The sequence below is a fragment of the Ascoidea rubescens genome (genome assembly GCF_001661345.1).
Source record: "Ascoidea rubescens DSM 1968 unplaced genomic scaffold ASCRUscaffold_14, whole genome shotgun sequence".
In the NCBI taxonomy this organism is placed as follows: domain Eukaryota; kingdom Fungi; phylum Ascomycota; class Saccharomycetes; order Ascoideales; family Ascoideaceae; genus Ascoidea; species Ascoidea rubescens.
Genome location: NW_017962926.1, coordinates 363389 through 383968, shown reverse-complemented (window position 1 = coordinate 383968; position 20580 = coordinate 363389). Strand labels below are relative to the sequence as shown.

Below are 20580 nucleotides of genomic sequence, written 5' to 3'. Positions count from 1 at the left end.
AATCAGCGACCGCTCCAAGGCCGACATGGGATGGCCCGCAAAGGTCGCGAGCGCAAATCGGCCGGTAGTTTTGAAATGTGAGCTCTTTGCCACTATCTAACAAAACAGTTGGGTAATTCAGGACCATCTTTCGTCTTTAGATCACAATTGTTGTTTTATTGAGAGATTTGTTGTTGATATTCATTTGAGCATTAAGGATTTTTACAGATGTCGAGTATGTTATCTTTTTTGGCGTAATTGGCTGATTGTGGATGATCGTGTGGGCATTTTATGAGACTAACAGTGAAAATTAATTTCAATTTATCAACGTAGATTCAGCAGGTTTTGACAGACACATTACGATCTTCTCGCCAGAGGGTAGATTATATCAAGTTGAGTACGCATTTAGAGCTATAACAGCCGCTAATATCAATGCCATTGGAATATGTGGAGAAGATTCAGTTGTATTGATTTCTCAAAAGAAAGTGCCAGATAAATTGTTAGATGCATCGACAGTATCAAATTTATTTCAAATAACTCCATTAGTTGGCATGATTGCTACAGGATCAATTGCAGATGGCAGATCACAAGCATTAAGAGCTAAAGCAGAGGCAGCAGAATTTCGTTATAAATATGGATATGATATTCCATGTGATATTTTAGCTAAAAGAATGGCTAATTTATCCCAGATTTACACTCAGAGAGCATATATGAGACCCTTGGGAGTTACTTTGACATTCTGTGCCTTTGACGATGAAAAGGGACCATTGTTATATAAATGTGATCCAGCGGGTTATTTTATTGGGTTAAAGGCAACAGCGATTGGACCTAAACAAGATGAAATCACAACAGCTTTAGAGAAAAAATTTAAGAAAAAGGACTATATCAAAGGCAATTGGATTAAAGTGGTAGATGAATCTATTATAATTTTAAGTAATATATTAGGTACCGAATTGAAGAAAAATGATATTGAAATTGGTGTTGCAGTTAAAGATAGATTTTTTGTATTGACAGCTGATCAAATTGAAGAGCGTTTAGTTTCAATTGCAGAAGAGGATTGAAAAATAGAATGAAAAAAAAAAGTAATAATTTGACGAACTACATAGGTTTTACTTTAATTTTTTTAACAATACTTTTTTGAACTTATAATATTTATATTATAATGATAATTGTAATTACAATCAAGACTACGCTGTCTTTGTAAGCTTAGTTATGTTTTACTATTAGACTGTTAAAATTTTTTTATTAAAGAAAAAGCTATAAAAAAAGAAATACAAAAACAAAAAAGAACAGAAATGGCTTTCAAATAATTTCTAAAGTTGACTATAAATTTAAAGCAAAGCTAACAGGGAATGCTATGATTAGTAAAATATTCAATCTTTTGTAATAATTAAATTAAATTAAATTAAATAATAATAATAATAATAATAATAATAATAATGTTTGTTTGTTTGCTTTTTTTAATTAAATATCAGGAGCTTGTTAAAGTGGTTTCCTAATCTCAACTCGAAAAAAGTTGAGCTATATCAAATCGATAACGCAGAAATTTACTCATCATAATAAAACACAATAATAAAAGGATAGTCTATTGAATACATACAATTAAAAGTGAATTTGAAGGAAAGAAAATTGGTTTATGATAGTGAAAACATTACCAAAGAAACATCTAATTCGAAAAGAAAAAAATTTATCAATATCGAAAAATGATACAAATTTTTTTTTAGGTTATTAAAATCACGTGCCTTGTTTTTGCCTGAAAATGGAAAAGTGTAACATTTGAAGTGAGACTCACTAAAAAATATATACAGTAATAAAATAAGTGGTATTGAAAATATAAAAGAAGAATTTGAATTAGTTAGTTTAAAGTTGGCTAATGATATTATTGTTAAAGTTGAACCCTTATTACAGTTAAAAAATTTACAAAAATTGAAACTGGATTATAGTTTGCAGCCATTTACTAATATGTTATTAGTGAATTAGCTGGAGTATTAGAATTATATTTCAAACAAATAATATAATAGAATTAACAAACGGTGAAAAAATTGAATTTAAATTTAAATGAATGTTCCGAGTTGAGCAAACTTTGACATTTAAATACTGCAGGAAATAAAATTAAAGATATTGGCAGTTTAACTTCATTAAAATTTTTGGCTTTTTTTTAGACATGTGCGATATTGAAACTCAAAGATTACCAAACAATTTTGATGATTTTGATGCATTAGAGAATCTTGAGATATTAAATGAAAGTAATAACAATTTAGACAGCTATTTTTTTGAAAAAAATGAAAGTTTAAAAAATTGGCAACAATTATTGCTCCTTATAATGTATTTAAAGATTTAGAAAGCATTCATCTTCCAGAAAATGTTATAAAATTTGGTTTTTCATATAAGATTGAAAAGTTTTCTTTGAAGATATATATTAAATTAGCCAATTAAAATACCCCAGATGGAACATCATAGGTTGGCAAGCATGAAACATTTTTTAATTCTTAAGAGTGTTATATATGGAGTTTTAAATGGAAACGAGTTGGAGAGCTTTTCCATACAGCTTAACGATAAGAGCCATCATTTGGAATATCTTGATTTGAATGATAATGGAATAACAAGCTTAAAGAACACGTTCATTCCATCTAGTCTTTAACAGTTATTTGTTTCAAATAATTGTCTTAAAAACTTTTCAATAAGATTTGGATCCAAAGAATTAAAACTATTTCATCTTGACTTGTGATGCAATAAACTGAAATATCCAAACATAAACAACGAGTTAACATTAATATACTCAGTCCCATTGCTCCACATATAAGCTTTTTGCATGCATCACTAGACACATGCAAATGTGCATATGATGGAAATGATGCAGTGAGACATTAACCAATTAAAATAAACAGAACACTTCTGGGAATGAGAAGTAGTTCTTTCAGTAGTACTTTATTATTTTTGATAGCAGATCTTTTACCCAAAATATCAATAAACCAAATTTATATTACAACATTTCATAGTGCTTGTACAATATCTATGCCAAATTCGATTAACCCAAATATCTTTATTATCAGAAAGACTTGAAGAATATCAAGTACTTATTGGCATTAAATGATTCTCTTCTGCAATCAAGTCTAGAGGATGTCTTGCTTTATCATGAAAATGTATTTCCAAAACTGAGCCAAGCTAATGTTAAAATCATTATTAGCGATGCTTTGCTTTGGGATTTATATTTAAAAATATTTAACTTTGGTGATGAGACGTGCTACAGTTTTAGTTTCGAACAGTTGTTCCAAAGTTAGAAACAATGCAGTTACTCAAAAATTTTGAAAATTTGCCCTCAATCACTCATTTCAGATGAATGTTTTTACTATAATTTAATTAATTTAACTAGGTTAGAACTGAAAGAAGTGAAACTTTCCAAAATTCGGTATGGTGTGTTAAAACTTATAAATTTAAAACATCTCAAATTGGCAGAAAATTATTATTCCAATTTGAAAAATATCGATTTCCCTGACAGGATAAAATATTTGGATTTATTCGATAATGAAATTACAATTATTAAAAATTTTTTCTTTCCAAGTTATTTTGGTTACATTGAAATTATTTAAGAACCAAATAACAACACTTGATAATTTGAATGGTTGTGAAAATTTGGTCAAACTAATTTTGTATAGGAATCTTATTTCAAAGATTAATAATGTATTCAGGTTTAGAAAATTAAAGCGTCTCTATATGGCATATAATTCGATCAAATGTTTCAAAAATTTAAGTGCATTATGAAATTTAAAAGTTTTAGATTTATTGGAAATTTTCATTGAAAATATTGATGACTATTTTTATAATTTTGTTAGTTTAGAAAAGCTAATTTTACAAAACCACCGTATAACAACATTGGAAGGTTTCTCCAGTAAATTGTTAAATTTAATTAGAATTGATTTGTCTTTTAATCAAATAGCAAAGATTAAAATTTTGGATCAATTAAAGAGTTTAAGAGCCAGATTCATCATATAATAAGATTGAAAGGATTAAAAAGATTGAAAACTTGGAAGATTTAGTGAATGTTTCAGTTTTAGATGTTTCATGGAATAAAATAACAGTGGTTGAAAATATTAGATTCTTGGTTAATCTGAGGAATATTAGTTTATGTAGTAATATGATTAGTGATATTAAAATAATGAACAGTGGAAGATGCTCAGATAAATTAGGAATAATGGATTTATTTGGTAACAAAATGACGCAGATGAAAAGGTTGAAAAGTTTGAAAAACTTAAACTATTTGAGCTTGTCGCATAATCGTATAGAAAAATTATTTCATATCAAGGAGTTGAACAATTGTTCATATATCAATTTAGTAGATAATTATGTTGCAAAGAATGAAGATGATTCAGAATGTTCTACAAAACATTCATAAAGGTCTAAAATCCATCCAATATTCAAAAAAATGATGAAAACAAAGGGGAGTTTAGTTGGTGAAGAAAAACAGAGAATAGAGTTGAGGTTAATGTTGAAACCCTTGGAAGGATTTAATGGAGTACTTGAATAGGAGTAATTTGAATTGATTGAGTTTAGGTGAGATAAGTACAAACATGACAAATAGTAATGTAAAAGATTTTTTGGAGTTGTCCAAGTTGAAAGAAATTAAAATACAAGGTGGGTACATATGTGCAAGAAAGAGTTTTATAAATTGAAAGAAGAGATTCCAAATGTGAAAATATCTACAATTGGAGAGTCAAAAATTCCTATAAAATTTAGACATTACGTTGCTTGAGAAAAATCATCCAGCAAGTATGGGTTAATTTAAAGAAAGATTGAATGTGTATGGTGTTGGTGAATAGATTTGAAATACGGAATACGGAATACGGAATACTGTTGGAGAAAGAAAGAGGATAAATTGGGAAATAAGATTTAGAAAAATTGGAAATTTTGAAAAGTTTTGATAAAAATTGATAAAATGTGGAAAAAAAATAGAGAAAAGTTGATATTATTCGATGAGATGAATACAAAATTAGGACAATTATATAAATTGTATATGGTTGTGATCAGAAATTATTAAGTGAATATTGAATGAATATTAAACGAATATTAAATTAATTAATATTGAATTGACAGGATTTTTTTGATTGAAATGGATTTCTACAGCTAATAGTTAATAGTTAGATGTATGAAATGTTTAAATTAAAATCTAATTAATATTGAGAAGATGAATTAAAATAAAAAATGAATTAAAAATGAAGGGGTAAAAAAAAGGGTAACAAAACAAAACAAAAGTGTAAGCATAAGTCATAAGATATTATTAGAAGAATATTTTTTTTTTAATTTTGTATTGAATTTTTAAGATGAAGTTTTAAAAAAAAATAAAAAAGCAAAAAAGCAGAATAATTTTTTTTTTTTGTGGAGAAGGATATATTCTCTAAGCTTTACCGCCTGGTAAATAGAAAGGTTTAACGGTGATATAAGAGTTTTGTGGAGTTGCAATACCAGCAAAGGCGTTGTACCAGGCCATGAAAGCAACAATAACACCCAAAATACCACCAGCTCTGGTAAAGTCTGTGTTACGAGTGAAATCACCAATAGTTAAGAGAACGAAGGTGACAGTTAAAAGAGCAAACATACCAGAGAAGGCGACGGTTGATTTGAGGGTGCAAAGAGTTAGCATGGCACTGAAAATAGTCCAGCCCAATAAGAAGAAACCAATAGCGTTGTAAAATTCGACTTTGTCATCATAAGAGGAAGCGATACCAAAAGCAGGAGTTTGAATAGCAGCCCAGGCCATCCAGAAACCACCATAGGAGGATAAAGCAGTACCACCGAAGGTGTTTTCAATGGCAATTTCCCACATACCAGCTAATAATTGGATAAAACCACCGTAGAAAAAGGCTAAACCGACAACGACTTTGTTGTTTGTGACGCCCATGGCTCTAGCATTGAACATGGATAAAACAAAAGTAGTTAAAGCAAAAGCAGAGAGACCTAATGGACCAGGATTGGCGAATTTGTGGGTTGGAGCAGCGTGAACACCAGTGTATAAAGCACCACCAAAGGCACTTAATAGTTCATCTTTTCTGACTTTGGTGTTACCAATGTGGATATACTCGTTGTTTGGACCAGAAGTGGTAACTGGATGGTGTGGGTCGTTTTCGTAGTCGTAGTGTTCAGAAGACATTTTTGAGTTAGACATTAATGAAAAGGTTGGATATAGGTATAGGAAATCTAAAAAGCTGTTATCTAAGAAAGAATAAAGGTATTGGATATTTCTAAAAACCGGAAATTAAAAAAAATAGATACTGTATTTTTTTGAGATTGAATATTAGTATAAATTGAAGAATTTATAAGTTGTTGTTGAGAGATTAGAGAATAATAAAAAAGAAGAAGAGATGGGTGAAAACAATCGAGAAACGAAGATATATTTATAAGACGATGAAGATATATAAGGAAACAAAAGGACCAAAACTAGGTTTAGGTTTCTGAACAAAAAGATTCTAACCGAAAATGAAAAGTGGTATTTTTTCGAGTGTGCACCAAAGAAAGAAGAGCTCAAAAAGCAAGGGCAGCATCTGAAAGAAAGGGAAAAAAAGAGAAAAAAAGAGGGTACTAGAGCGGAGTGATTATGCTCTTTGCATTAGGAATTTAATGTGTTTGATAAAGAAATAATCATCATGGCTAGCATTTCTTGTTGTGCTTGTGCTTGAAACCTCGTTCGTTTGGCATATTCCATGCACTTAATAAGACACTTAACAAGACTTTTGCCAAAGAGCAGTGCAAAGTGAAATTCCCTGCGCTCCAACTTTGAATCACCTGCAAGTGGAATTTTAGGACTTTCAACAAAAAAAGTGGAACATCGAGCAAAATGAAAAAGCACCAAAGGAACAATCTGCAGGCCAATGAAGCTGGGGTAAATCCCGTGCTCTGCGTTCTGCGAGGAGTACCATGGAGGGGTCGATGTCTTTTCGTCCGCTCGTAAATGCTTAGCCCCCAGAACCCTATGAGGAACCCTCGCTTTTTTCGCGTTTTCACCTCACTTCCGCTGCTGCTGCACCCGTCGGCGTCCTGTTTTCTCAGGGCTGGACTCATACCCATCAACGCTCCATGTGCACACACGTCCATGTGGGCGCAAAACAGCGGGCTTGGTTGTGAGCTGGATATATCCGAAGCCTGCTGGAACTCCAGGGGTCCCGCTTTCTGAAAACCACCAGGGCCCGCGAACAAAGCACAATTGCAACGGCTTTTTCGCGGGCTTCACCTACGTGCGCGAGCCCAGACCCGCTGCTGCAAGCGTCCAGACCCGCCCACGCTTCTACTCACCACCGAGAACCCACATAAATCCCTCAGAAGACCCACAAAAGTCCTATTGGGCGCCCAATGCGGGTTTCTGGGGTACATGCTATTCAACGCGCACCCACAGCTGCCCCAGTCTAGTGCACCCGCCGCTCTGGTTCTGTGACTATTGCACCCACAGTGCTGGTGCGGCTCGTAATAGTTACTCCATTCGCAAAGCTGCAGAAGCTGCAGATGAGGATAAGACCTTTTGGGCCTTTTTTCGCCTAATCCAATTTAGAATTTAGAGGGAGATGGAAGCTGAGAAGAGAAAATGAATGGAAAACTGGAGTTATTTTCTGCTTTTTCTACTCTCCTTCTTTATCGTTGACATCTCCATTTTTTTTATAATGTTTTATATTTTTTTTATTCTACCTCTCTTCCTTTCTATCATATCTGATAATCCTCTTTGTTATGATTTGCTCTTTTTTTTGTAGTTTTGGCTTTTTACCTGAACACCAGGGGATTATTGGTTTTTTCAACAGATACCCAAGGGTCTTAACCAAGATCATAAAAAATAGAATCTGTGATATGTAGAATCTGAAAACAAACCGTATCATATTCATAGCTATTACTCATTAAAATCTCCAATCATTTTACTATACATTTACTTATTTAATTACTTATTTGTATTTTTTTGTTTTTTTTAAATATCTTTTCAATTTACGAATTTATCAATTTATCAATTTATCAACTTTTGACTTATATACAACTGATGAATTTTACTTCAAAATCCAAATTTTGATCGAATTGATGCAATTTTCCCTTCAATTTCTCGAACTGTGTAATCCATCTCAATCCCTATTTTTCTCTTTTCGTCTTCTGTTAAATTCAAATAAGTCTCACATAAATCCCCATCAACAACGTTTCGCATTGGAACATAATAACTTCGATACTTTAAATGATTTCTACCCAAAACTGATACCTCTTTCATTTTTTTAATCAATTTAATCAATTTCTCAAAAAATATCAACTCGCTCTTAACCAATATGGGTATCAAAACTCCAACTGTACCTTCTAACCCAGTATAAATTATAGACTCATTTAACCCACTGATATTCAACGACTTTTTGTCAAATGAAATAGGTATATCCTCAATGAAAAAATGACACACCAACTCCAACCGATATGGTGTCCCTCCAAGATAACTGTCCTGATACATCAAATAATTGCCATCTAAATCCTCATCTGACATCTTCGAAATTTTCCTGGGACATCTCAATACCCAAAAATTCCCAAATCTATCGCCTCCAATAACTGTATCATAATCTATTATGCTAAAACTGCTTGTATGCCTCTTTACTATATCCTCTGCAAACGGAATAAACAAATTATTCTTCTTCTTATAGCTAACAAATATTATCGAATCTCGAATATCCCCAACATAAATCCTGTACCCTTGTGTTAATATCTTGATAATCCTATTGCAATTTAATTGACATTCTCCCTTTTTCAACAACTGCTTTTTCCCAATCTCATATATCCTCAAAAAATTATCGACTCCAACTAACAATCTCCCATCAAACTCAATTAATGCCACTGCTTCCCCGTCAATTTTCGTATCATGTAAATACTTTATTTTGTTATTTCCAATTTCTTGGAATGTCTTTAAATAGTACTTGCTTGTCCCACTTTTTGAAATACTTTTTGTTCCCACTATCAAACAACTCATATCTTTCTCCTTGAAATAACACGTACTTAAACTTAAACAAGTTTCGTTATTTAAAAATTCAAAATGCTGTACTAACTCTTTTGAATTTATATTTATAGCTTGTAAACAAGACACATTATTATCATTCTCTCTATCATATCCAAATTGTTCATACTCATTCTCTTCTGATATATCCTCCACCTCAATAATATTACCATTACCATTGCCATTGCCATTACCACTACCATTATCACTATCCGGTTTGCCTTTGTTTTCTTTTTCCCCGATTAATTTCCTTTCAAAGCCTCTAACATTTTTATCACTTTCAATAATATAAAAAACATTTGGCTCTTTTTTGAAATTTGTAAACCTAGTCGGCGTATACATTAATGGAATGCTTTCAATATTAAATTCATCGCTTAATCTCTCAATAGTAAAAATCATAAGATTATTCTCAAATATCCCAACTATTCCATTACTTGGACACTCTTCACTAACAAAACTAGACCCATGGTCCAAATTGAATTTATAATTAATTGGAATTATCTTGAAATTATTTTTCACCATAAATCCAATATACGTCTTTATTGACATTGCTAAAATACACTCCTTCCCATCAACTTTCAATTTAGATAATTTGATACCTTTAGGCCCTAAATATCGTATTGATGTGTCTGATAATTGTCCGGTTATTGGATCGAGTATAGTCTTCACATATATACCATTTGCCATTCCAACATGAACATATAATGTATTATCTCGAATTTTCACTAATGATGGTGATGATGAGGATGAGGATGATTTGTTTGATATCTCCGATGAAAAACTCCCCGACATCGACATAATAATCAATGACGAAGCATTGCTACTTAGAGCTTGAACCGATAATAACTCCAATGTACTAGATGGATCAACTGATAAAATTCTTATTGTTTGATCATTGCATCCAACTGCTAAAAATGGTGATCGTAACTTTCCCTCGGGTATATCTCCCAATGATAATGATATTATTTGTCCAGGCATTTCTTTTCTCTCTGAGTATTCAATCAATTGTTCGTCATCATCAATCTCAAAATAAACTAAATCTCTATTAGATAAACCAATAGCCACTTGATAGTTTGTTGATGCTGCTGATGTAATTTTAATGCCAGCTGGAGGAAACCATTCTACAATTTTGGGCTCAGTTTCTTGACTTTCATCATCCATGTTCAGATACGACAAATGTCGAATACCATTGGTATGAATTTGAATCAATGAATTTAAACCCAACTGTTGAACTGAAATAGTAGGCGAATCCAATACAAATCCTGAATTGGAGACTTCTTCAACATTTTCACCGATTGTTAACACTAGTGTGGTTTCAATAAATGATAAAATTAAATATTTGTCATATTCATCCTTTGAAGATAATTTTGTTGTCCAAATTGATACAGCATTTTGTGGTAATTCCGAATCAACCAATTCACTAGTCGTTAATGAATTTTCAAGTAGTTTTAATGAAGATCTTGAGTTAGTTCCACATAATGAAAGAATCTTGGGTAATTCGGTTAAATTAGAAGCTGTTGAAGAAATCAGTTGTGAATTAATAACAGGATTTATTGAATTTATTATATCGACTAAAATTAAATTATCTAAAGGTTTTGTTTTGAAAGATATTTCTTCTAAATTATCAATCTCTTCACTAGTATTAAAATAGTCATGGGAATTGAAAACTTTTTCATTATCATCATCTCCTAATTTTTCAAATTGATAAAATAGTTTATCTGAATTCTCTGAATCAACAAACAAAAACCCAGATTTTAAAATAATTAATGAAGTTGCAATAGGAACTGTATCAAAATATTTAATGTTCATTGACTGAACTTGTAAACTTTTTGAATAGTTTATAATTACTTTAAACAAATCTCCCAAATTTGATTGAAGTAAGAAAAAAAAACTATTTTTTATTGAGTGAACAACGCCAGTGATAATATAATTGTCTTCATAATCAACGATTCTTCTTGGAATTGGTAGAGTTAATATTTTTGAGTTTTTATTTGAAAAATTCCGATATTGAATGAAATTTTTGCAGCCAACTAGAACACCACTTGGACCATCGTTTCCACCAGGAACATGAATTAAAAAATTGGATGATTCATCTATTAAAGAAGTTGATTTTTTGATAACATGATTTAAGCCAAGATCTAATTCATAAAAAGTCAATTGTTTTCGTTTTTCGTTATTGATATTGCCATAATCTACCTCAATTGAAACAAATATTGGATTATCGTAGCCAACATCCAACCCACACATTGTAAATGTTAGAATCATGGAGCGATTAGCCTCCAAGGGAGAACTTATAGTCAACTTATTGGTCTCATGGTCTCTATTGAGCACATATAACAAATTATTTTTTTCAACTGAAGACAACATTATAGCTCTTCCTTTAGAATCTGAGTCAATTACAAAACCTGGGGATAATCTTCTGATACCAGTCTTTTGATACGGCTCGTTGAATAAAGAAACAAACTTCAAGTTTTTACCAGAATCATCCAACTGCAATATTGAAAAATTTCCAGAATCTGAAGTGATTGCCAAATAATCTTTGGATGCATTGCCAGTGATTCTAAAGGAAATAACCGAACGAATTATACTGAAAACATTCTGCGAGAATAATTTGATCAATTTTCCAGTCGAAGGATCAGGTTTGTAAAGTCGCAAATAAGTTGAGGTTGTAATAACAATTTCCTCTGTTTTTTTACCTAGAAAATGCCCATGCACAGATTTAATCGAAGCAGATGGTTCTTGTAGCGTTAAATTATAAAGAAATAAACTATTAGAACTTGTTAAACTTGTATTATTATCGTCGTCACTCTCGTTATCGCTTACCACAGATGCCATTGCCCCCCAGCCAAAAATACTTACTTCCTCAAGATCGGTTTTTCAGTTTCTTCAGGCCCAGCTCCAAATTCCCATCTTGATTTTGAAGCAGAATCAAAATAAAAAGCGAGTTCCGACTGTACCACATGATTTGCAAGAGTTCCGACAAAATATTTTTGAACCCAACCAAGACGAATCTGGAGAAAGAGATGAAGGAGCCTAGCACAAAGCTGTTGATGATGAAGCCTGTGAATTGGAACAAAGCTTGTTCTGCTTCCTTGTTGTTGCCTCGAGCACTAAACAGGACATGTTTGCCCACAATCCTCAGAGCACATAGATCGTCAGAAGTCAATTCTCAGCAGAGAAAGAAGATGCACAATGAGAAACAGGATATCGCAGCAGATAATGAACATTACCAACAGAAGAAGGAGACAGTTTCTGCTAATCCAGCACAGTACTATCCAATGATAGACAAAATACGGTTCAGTTTAACTGGGAATGAGAATCGGGCTCAGATAATGAGAATTCCCGATTTCATCAACAAATATTCCAGTTTTGATTTTGGGACCTTGAGTGAAGAGGTGAAAAGCAATATATACATCATCGAGGGAAAAATATTTTCTATAAGAAAAGCAGGAAAAAGCATAATCTTTGTTGATTTGGTTCAAGATTACTGCCGTTTGCAAGTTATTGTTTCCAATTCACAGATTGGCATATCAAAGGAAGAGCTTTTCAATTTGCATAACCATTTCAAGAGAGGTGATGCCATTTCTGTTATTGGTTTTCCAATGAGAACTAAAGCAGGTGAATTATCCATTAGATTGATCAAACCTATTTCTCTAGCTTCGCCTGCATTGCAACCAGTGCCACCTGCCTTGAATGAGGAAAATAGAAAAGGCAATAGAATTGCCAATTATTTAATTGATCGACATTCCAAGGATATAATTTTATCCAAAAGTTATATAATAAACAACTTAAGAAATTTTTTGACGAATAAAGGCTTCATAGAGGTTGAAACACCAATAATCGCTCATTCATCGAAGGGTGCAAATGCTAATCCATTTTTAACTAACGCTAAAAAAATTAAAGATACTGAACTTCAATTAAGAGTTGCGCCTGAGTTATGGTTAAAAAAATTGATAATTGGTGGATTTGATAAAATTTTTGAAATCGGTAAAGTTTTTAGAAATGAAGGTCTTGATCCTACACATAATATTGAATTTACCACTTGTGAATTTTATCAGACTTTTATTAATTTAGAGGATTTAATGAAGATCTCTGAAGATATGCTAAATTTCATCTTGAAGAATTTTGTTGATTATAATAAAGATGTTTTACAAAATACAAAATTAGATAATTATTTGAGTGAAATTTCTACTTATTTTCAAAATCCATTTAAAAGACTTGATTTTATTGAGACAATTGAAAAACAAACAAAGATTCAATTGCCACTTGATTTATCAAATGTGAAGGATCTATTAAATTATTTTTCACAACTAAATATTGAACCACCAATTTTACAATCCGCTCAAAATTTGCTTAATGAATTATGTTCACTATACGTTGAACCATTATGTGAAGATCCAACTTTTATTTATAATCATCCAGCTATACTATCTCCATTAGCAAAATCTACACTTAAACAATATTCTCGGAATCGTAATTACGAAATTTCATTAAGGTTTGAATTATTTATGAAAGGAAAAGAATTAATAAACGCATATGAAGAAGAAAATAATCCATTTAAACAAGATGACAATTTTAAAATTCAATTAAAATTGAAAGAAGAATTCAATGATAATGAATCATTAGTTCCAGATTACAAATATGTTAAAACGATGGAATACGGTATGCCCCCAACAGGTGGATGGGGTATTGGAATCGACAGATTAACAATGCTATTGACTAATAGTAACAATATTGATGATGTTTTGAGTTTCGGAAAATTAACTGATGTAATTAAACAATAAAATTGTAGAATACTAAACTTTAAAGATATCTCAATAGATATGAACCTGTGTAAATAACCTTTTTTTTATTATTCCTTTTGTTCTTTTCGAACCATATTTGTTTATAGAAAGAGTTTATATAATATTCTACAAAAGCAATTGTCAACTTTACTACTTTAAAGAAATTCATTATAATAAAATGTACAAATTTCCAAGTGTAATATAGCACAAATAGAAATTAAATAGTTTTTAATTTGATTTAAATTAGGTTTAGTTATTGATATTAAATAATTAAATTATTGAAATGAAACAAAATTTAGAAATATATAATAAAATTAATAACCAAGAGCAGCTAATTTTTTGGCAGCAGTAGATTCAGCAGATGAAGCTTTTGCAGCAATGACTTTTTTACCAAAGGCTTTCTTTTTAGCGTAATATTCAGCAGATCTAACTTTTCTCTTTTCTTCAAGACGAGAAACAACATCTTCATATTTCCAACCAACTTCAGAACTTAATTTACCAACAGTTGTATATTTTCTACCAGGTTTTAATCTTAAGACTCTTAAAGCTTGTGGGACAACGACTCTCTTTTTTTTGTCGTATGGAGGTGGAACACCTTCAAAGACCTTTAATCTTTGTAAAGCAGCTTTACCCCTAGCAGTTTTGTGTTCAACCATACCACGAATAGCTTTGTAGAAGATTCTTGAGGGAGCCCTGAAATGGAAAGGACCACGAGTTTTATTGAATCTAGTACCCTTTCTTAAATAATCATAGTATTTAAGTTTATTTCTGAAGAATTCACCAGAGATGTTTAAAGCTTCACAACGAACAACAACAATTTGTTGACCATTTAATAATTGTTTAGCAACAATGGAAGCAAGACGACCTAAAAGGTGACCCTTACCTATTAAAATAAAGAATTAGTAATTTGAACGTTTTAGTTTGATTTGATGTGATTGAGTTCATTTTATTATAAACAATTGAAAGGGATTTTAAAAGTTATATTTTAACAAAATTTTATTTCAAGAATTTAAGAATTTAAGAATTTAAGAATTTTAACAATAAGAACTATTTTAAAACCAAATTGAGAATATTACCAAATTTCGTTAAAAATAATCAAAAAAATTCAACCCATATTATTAATAATGATCATGATTGAGCTATGTGGCTAATTATATGAAAACCAAAATTGATAAAAATTATAATTATGAATGTAACTATAATTATAGTTATGATGATGGTTATTAATAAAATTATGAGGTGAGAAAAAAAAGTAGAAAAAAAAAAGTAAATCATAATAAGAGTAAATCACTTTTTCTGAATGATTCCTTTTACATATATGCATTTGGTTGTTTTCGATTACTTTATCTTGTCGATTTGAAGATTGGATATTTAATAATTGTAAAAAAATACAAAAGATTGAATTATTTTACAATTTGAAAATTAAAGAATATGAGGATATATTAATGAATTTTATTTTTTTTTATTTTTGGATAACTGGATAATAAATATTTTAATATTAATTTGTTGCATCATTCATTTTTATTTTCTCTTTATTTAATATTGAAATTTGTGTATTTTTTTGCAATTGTTTTCTACCTATTAATTCCGATTATGTTTTATATTTTTTTTTTTTTTTTTGGGTTCAAATTGACTAAAAGAAATATGATTTTCTTAATCACTTAATTACAAATATTAGAATTGAATATGATAAGTGAGAAAGAATTTAATTGATATTTTTAACGAAAATCATTATTGGAGGAGATTATTTAAAAGATTTTAAAATAGTCCATTATTATTAAAAATATAAGAAATGAGGAGGAATGAAAGGTAAAAAATAGAATGGAGAATTAGAATAAGACTTACCATCAATAACAATAACTGGTTCGAAAGTGCTCATTTTATTATATTCTTCTTCTTTGGTGGTTTATCTTTGGTTAAGTTAGATACCAGAAACTCTTGATAATAGTTAAGATGAAAAAGCGATTCAAAAAAAATAATAGACTGAAAAATAGACAAAAACCAGTCGCACAGGTAAAGAGGCAGATGCTTTGTAGGAATAGCGGTGGAAGTTCCTTGAGCACCGCCAGAGATAACGCTTCCTCGTGACCCACGGTGTTTTTCCATGGCAACATTCTCGAGCTCAGGCCGTAGTTCCCCTTAGGCCTGCCGCGTGATTCATGGCAAGTCGAGCATTGTGAGCACTGCTTGCATTAGGCTTTTTGAAATCATTAAAATACACGTGTTTGTACATAGGGCAAAGAAAATAGCAAAGCCCTACTATTAATATATCCAGATATATGGGTGCAATGTAACTAATTGCATTAAAACCACTGTTGAGGTTTATGCTTGGTCAGCATTTTAAATTATGCAGACTCAGCCAGAATTCATCAGATTTAGGTCGGGGTGGTGTAATTTGATCGGTGGTTTGGGTGGCAATCAATATTATAAACCTAACTACTGACTGCAATTCATCATTTACAACAGAATGATATAATTCAAATGAGCTAATTTGGATTGTAAATTTTGTAATTTAATACTGGAATGCATTGAAATAAAGTGAAATCATATGAAATCAAATGAATCAAGATCGGTTAAGTTTGATTAAGATAAATGAAGACGATTTGCAAATTGGCTTTAATAGTTACAGCGATTTGATTTTAACTGTAGCCATCAATTGAATGTTCAGCTGAACGTTCAATTGGATATCTCATTGATTACTGGATGTTCAATGGTTGGAATTGCAGCAATGGTTGGAATTGCAGTATCATATTTCAAATAAAAAATGGCTTTTATAGTTTTTTATAGTTTGTTTCTAAATCAGAAAATGAATTCAGTATATAATTATTCCCAGTTGGAGAATAGTTATTTCAATTCTGAAACGAAATTTCATTTGAAAACCGGATTATTACTGTTTTGCAAGGTTTGTCACGATGGTATCTAAAGTTTCAGTTTCAAATGTATACCGCTTTAGTGTCTCAGAGAAAAAGAAAAAAATGCTTTTTTTTTGAACCTCCTGTTAGAGAAGTTTTAATTGAAAACTGGAAAATGAAAAGTTGTGGTTTAACATTAGAGTTTATACACACCTCTCTTATAGAAACATCCTTATTTGAGATTGCCTAAACGATCGTCCTCAACTACGCCAGCGAGTAGGGGGAAAAAGAGTATAAATGTGAATTTTATTTCGAGGTTTAGTGATGCTGAGAAGTTGAGAAGTTAAGAGAATTTCAGCCAGAAACTATGGATTGTAATCAAATTCAATGACTTGTGGCGACACATGAAGAATAGGAGTATTGTTGAGCAGCTGTGCGTTGATAAGTAGATGGAGGCAAAGTAGTGAGGCATGGAATCCCGAAAAAGATAGTGTTTATGAAGACTTTGCAAGGGAGAGAGAGGAAAAAAGACACATTGCCATTACCAACTTTAAGGACCGGACTCAGTTCGCTGGGATTTGTTGGATTCTCTTTCGCTCCCAGTCTTCACTGGCCGTCCTTTTTCTTAGTGGTTATACCACTATACTAGCAGTATAGCTCCACAATAAAACTTAATTCAATTTCAAATTTCTTCCAATCAATCTGGGTTATTCACTAGTTAATGCAGATGAGACATTATTATTCCATACACAGGGCCAATTTTAGAAATCCCATATAAATATCCCATTTCTCCTCTCTTTTCAATAGTCCATCTTTTTTTCTTCTTCTCTCCAAACCAGACTCATATAATTTAATCAGAATCTTGTTCTCATTAATTATAACCCTATAATCTTTTTGATATCTTTTAATTTCATCAATTAATCTTATCGCTTTCCCTCAATTACCCCTAATCTCTAATCGAAATGGCTGATTACTACAATTCCAATTCCTCCTACGGTAACAAACGTGCTAATGATGAGCAAAGATACTACAACAAGGAAGCTGAAGAACGTCAATCCAGTAGAACTGAAGAAGGTGAAGAAGGTGAAAGAGGATTCTTAGCTACTGTTGGTGGTGGTGCTGCTGGTGGTTACGCTGGTGCCAAACTTGGTGGTAAAAAAGGTACTGCTGGTAAAATCCTTGGTGGTTTAGCTGGTGCCATTGGTGGTAGTATTGGTGCTAACAAATTGGAAGATAAATACGAAGATTACAAAGAAAATAAACAAAACCAAAGTCAATCTTACGGCGGTAACCAATCTTATGGAGGCCAACAATCTTATGGAGGCCAACAATCTTATGGAGGTCAACAACCTCAAGAAGATGAAAGTTTCTTGTCTAAACACGGTAAGAAAATCGGTATTGCTGCTGGCGCTGCTGCTGCCATTGGTGGTACTGCTTTTGCTTACAACCAATACAAGAACAAAAACGATGACTCAGACTCAGACAATGAAAAGTCAAAAAGAAGAAATTCCAGAAGCAGAAGTAGAAGCAGAAGTAGAGACAGAAGAAACTCCAGAAGCAGCAGCAGAAGCAGCAGCAGAGGTAGCAAGAGGGGTAACCGTGATGAACAATCTTTGATTGATGCCGTTGCCCAAAAAGCTGGTAAGGTTGAACAATTAAAGAGAGAAGGTGCTTCCCGTCGTGACATCGAACACGCTGAAGAAAAACTCAGAAAACAACAACAAGAATTAGCCAGATTCAGAGAAGAACAAGCTGCCAGAAGATATTAGGTTATTTAATGATCGACTTGGTTAATTAGAAGATAAACTTTATCTCTAATTGTGATACTTTTTATTTTTGATGATAGTTATTTAAGTAAGTTTTTTTTACGCAAAATCAACATTGTGATTTGTTTTTTAAACTCATCAGCACTATCAGATGTAGATAACACTCCAAACAGTTGCTCCACAAACAATTGCGACAATTGTGTTAGCTATGCCAATTGGTCAACTCAATTGATCAACGCTGCAACGGTGTTGGTGTAACACTGTAAACTGTATCGATGTATATCTGTATTCCTTTAGCTATCGCTTAGCAGCCCAGGTGTAGGCTATTACAAGTTCTGGCGCTATGCTTTAAGGGTGAAATCGCTTTGCGAAGGTGTCCTTTTGAGAACAGCCGTCAAGGTTTGTGGTTTGTGTTGGAGGCACACCCATCTGTGTGGTTTTTCTACGAAACATTCCAGATGCAAGTTATTAGAGAGCAGGTGTTGGGTGTATGAGTTCATCACCACATCCACGAAGCATATAAGCCAGTGCACACTGCTCTTCCTTTCCAATCATCTTCTGGATGCCATTAAAAATAATTGGCTAAGACACCTTTTATCTGTTTTCTCAGCTATTTTTTGTTTTCAGAGTCTACATAGCACTCCGGTGTATAGGTTACGATTACTTTCAAGAGTAAAACAATATAAATATGTTTTGAACACCTCTTAAATTTTCTTTCGCGACCCAATTCTTTGTATTTGACCAAAACCAAGTAAATAGATATAAAAGCCATCATTGAGCTGCCATTTCTTGCAACTTACCACCCTTTCTTACGTATCAATATCTCTTTAATTACACTGAGATTTAGGTTTTCCCTGTTTTACTTGTCTATCAATTATTTTCTTTTAATTCATACTCGCAATGGCTGATTTCTTTAATAGCTTTTCCGGTCCACCAGACACTACTGCTACTAGGGGTTACGATTCTGATTCCTCTCGTTCAGCCAATGAAGATTCCGATGGTGAAACCACCAGAGGATTTTTAGCTACAACTGCCGGTGTTGGTGCTGGAGCATTTATTGGTGCCAAATTAGGTGGTAAAAAGAGTAAAAAGGGTAAAGTTTTTGGTGCTTTAGCTGGTGCTGTTATTGGTGGTGTTGCTGCCAACAAATTAGAAGATTGTTATGAAGAATACAGAGAAGACCAGTACAAGGAAGAAGAAGAAGAAAGAAAAAAAGCCGAGGCTGAAGCCTATGCTGCTGCTGGATATCCTCCTGCTCCCGGATATGCTCCTGCCCCTGGATACAGTGATGCTGGTTTGGGCTATGGTGCTGCTGCTGTTGGTGTCGGTGCCGTTGGTGCTGCTGCTGGTGCTGCTGCCTATTCTTATTCTGCTGATGATGCTACTACTAGGGCGGCTGATGAAAACGCTAATATCGAAAGATTAATCCAAGAAGTAGCCGACAAGGCAACTATTGTTGAACAATTAAAGACTGAGGGTGCCGATGAAGATCAAGTACAATTAGCTCAAACTGCTCTTGAACAAAAACAAGCTGAATTGGCCGCTGCAAGAGAAAAACAATATTTAAGAAGTTTAGAAGGGGATCAAGGTGGAGAACCTGTTCAAGAAAGAGCAATTCCACCTTCCGTTGTTGACCAAGGTTATGGTTATGAACAAGCTCAAGCTCCACCTCCACCCCAACAAGTCGACGAGGGCTCTGACATTGAAAGTATAAAAGATGAACTCCAAGAAAAACTTCAAGAGCTTGATGAATTGAAGAAAGATTCTTCTGCTTCATCTTCTGATATAGAAAGTTTGCACGAAGAAATTCAAGAATTAAGAGAAGAATTGGAAGAAGAAAGAAAAGAAGCTGAAGAAGACAAACAAGAAGCTTTAGAAGATGTCAGAGATGATATAGAAGATCTCAGAGAAGAAATAGAAGAATTAAAAGCCGGCTCTGACAGCGATAAAGAATCTGATCTTGAAGAATTGCAACAAGAACTTGAAGATAAACAACAAGAATATCAAGATATACAAGCTGGTAAGGAGCCAGAGTCAAGCTGGAAGTTCTGGTAATTATAAAGCATTTCAACGCTTGTTTTTATTTATTTATTTATCCATTTATTTATCCATTTATCTATTTATCTATTAACTATTTTATCTTAATTTGATTCTCCTTGATCTAATTTAGTTTAATGAATTTATTATACTTTTGTTGGGTTTTTATT

The 20580-nt window shown here is 32.4% G+C and overlaps 11 protein-coding genes across 11 annotated transcripts; 6 read left to right on the top strand and 5 right to left on the bottom strand.

Moving 5' to 3' along the window:
* Positions 1–112: 112 nt before the first annotated feature.
* Positions 113–1165, top strand: SCL1 (proteasome core particle subunit alpha 1). Its single transcript, XM_020193877.1, has 2 exons — positions 113–214; positions 313–1165. Exons 1-2 carry the CDS (start codon positions 208–210, stop codon positions 1038–1040), a joined length of 735 nt encoding a protein of 244 aa, XP_020045397.1. The 5' UTR covers positions 113–207; the 3' UTR covers positions 1041–1165.
* A 978-nt stretch (positions 1166–2143) lies between these two features.
* On the top strand, positions 2144–2320 carry ASCRUDRAFT_82407 (uncharacterized protein; the record flags this gene model as incomplete). Its single annotated transcript, XM_020194721.1, has 1 exon — positions 2144–2320. One exon carries the CDS (start codon positions 2144–2146, stop codon positions 2318–2320), a length of 177 nt encoding a protein of 58 aa, XP_020045396.1.
* A 1433-nt stretch (positions 2321–3753) lies between these two features.
* ASCRUDRAFT_157990 (uncharacterized protein) lies at positions 3754–4415 on the top strand. Its single transcript, XM_020189378.1, has one exon. It carries the CDS (start codon positions 4115–4117, stop codon positions 4370–4372), a length of 258 nt encoding a protein of 85 aa, XP_020045395.1. The 5' UTR covers positions 3754–4114; the 3' UTR covers positions 4373–4415.
* A 956-nt stretch (positions 4416–5371) lies between these two features.
* ASCRUDRAFT_9831 (acetate uptake transporter family protein) lies at positions 5372–6124 on the bottom strand (the record flags this gene model as incomplete). Its single annotated transcript, XM_020195258.1, has 1 exon — positions 5372–6124. The coding sequence occupies one exon, from the start codon at positions 6122–6124 to the stop codon at positions 5372–5374; it is 753 nt and encodes a 250-aa protein (XP_020045394.1).
* Positions 6125–6310: 186 nt separating this feature from the next.
* Positions 6311–7173, bottom strand: ASCRUDRAFT_116153 (uncharacterized protein). Its single transcript, XM_020188835.1, has one exon. The coding sequence runs from the start codon at positions 7063–7065 to the stop codon at positions 6622–6624; it is 444 nt and encodes a 147-aa protein (XP_020045393.1). The 5' UTR covers positions 7066–7173; the 3' UTR covers positions 6311–6621.
* A 403-nt stretch (positions 7174–7576) lies between these two features.
* Positions 7577–7922, bottom strand: ASCRUDRAFT_116103 (uncharacterized protein). The gene has a single exon (XM_020188834.1). The coding sequence runs from the start codon at positions 7839–7841 to the stop codon at positions 7647–7649; it is 195 nt and encodes a 64-aa protein (XP_020045392.1). The 5' UTR covers positions 7842–7922; the 3' UTR covers positions 7577–7646.
* Positions 7923–8002: 80 nt separating this feature from the next.
* On the bottom strand, positions 8003–11806 carry RSE1 (U2 snRNP complex subunit RSE1; the record flags this gene model as incomplete). Its single annotated transcript, XM_020190855.1, has 3 exons — positions 8003–9111; positions 9181–9684; positions 9754–11806. 3 exons carry the CDS (start codon positions 11804–11806, stop codon positions 8003–8005), a joined length of 3666 nt encoding a protein of 1221 aa, XP_020045391.1.
* A 350-nt stretch (positions 11807–12156) lies between these two features.
* On the top strand, positions 12157–13755 carry MSK1 (lysine--tRNA ligase MSK1; the record flags this gene model as incomplete). Its single annotated transcript, XM_020194720.1, has 1 exon — positions 12157–13755. One exon carries the CDS (start codon positions 12157–12159, stop codon positions 13753–13755), a length of 1599 nt encoding a protein of 532 aa, XP_020045390.1.
* Positions 13756–13945: 190 nt separating this feature from the next.
* Positions 13946–15732, bottom strand: RPL16B (60S ribosomal protein uL13). The gene is made up of 2 exons (XM_020193876.1): positions 15601–15732; positions 13946–14638 (listed from the first exon to the last, which is right to left on the bottom strand). Exons 1-2 carry the CDS (start codon positions 15632–15634, stop codon positions 14070–14072), a joined length of 603 nt encoding a protein of 200 aa, XP_020045389.1. The 5' UTR covers positions 15635–15732; the 3' UTR covers positions 13946–14069.
* Positions 15733–17569: 1837 nt separating this feature from the next.
* Positions 17570–18376, top strand: ASCRUDRAFT_82402 (uncharacterized protein; the record flags this gene model as incomplete). The annotated part of the gene is made up of 1 exon (XM_020194719.1): positions 17570–18376. One exon carries the CDS (start codon positions 17570–17572, stop codon positions 18374–18376), a length of 807 nt encoding a protein of 268 aa, XP_020045388.1.
* An 897-nt stretch (positions 18377–19273) lies between these two features.
* On the top strand, positions 19274–20428 carry ASCRUDRAFT_82401 (uncharacterized protein; the record flags this gene model as incomplete). Its single annotated transcript, XM_020194718.1, has 1 exon — positions 19274–20428. The coding sequence occupies one exon, from the start codon at positions 19274–19276 to the stop codon at positions 20426–20428; it is 1155 nt and encodes a 384-aa protein (XP_020045387.1).
* Positions 20429–20580: the final 152 nt, after the last annotated feature.

Coding starts and splice junctions, on each gene's coding strand:
- ASCRUDRAFT_157990 (XM_020189378.1), top strand. CDS start 4,115: ATGATTAGTGATATTAAAATAATGAACAGTGGAAGATGCTCAGATAAA.
- ASCRUDRAFT_116153 (XM_020188835.1), bottom strand. CDS start 7,065: ATGGACGTGTGTGCACATGGAGCGTTGATGGGTATGAGTCCAGCCCTG.
- ASCRUDRAFT_116103 (XM_020188834.1), bottom strand. CDS start 7,841: ATGAATATGATACGGTTTGTTTTCAGATTCTACATATCACAGATTCTA.
- RPL16B (XM_020193876.1), bottom strand. CDS start 15,634: ATGAGCACTTTCGAACCAGTTATTGTTATTGATG. Junction 14,639..15,600: donor ACCAGTTATTGTTATTGATG/GTAAGTCTTATT, acceptor TTATTTTAATAG/GTAAGGGTCACCTTTTAGGT.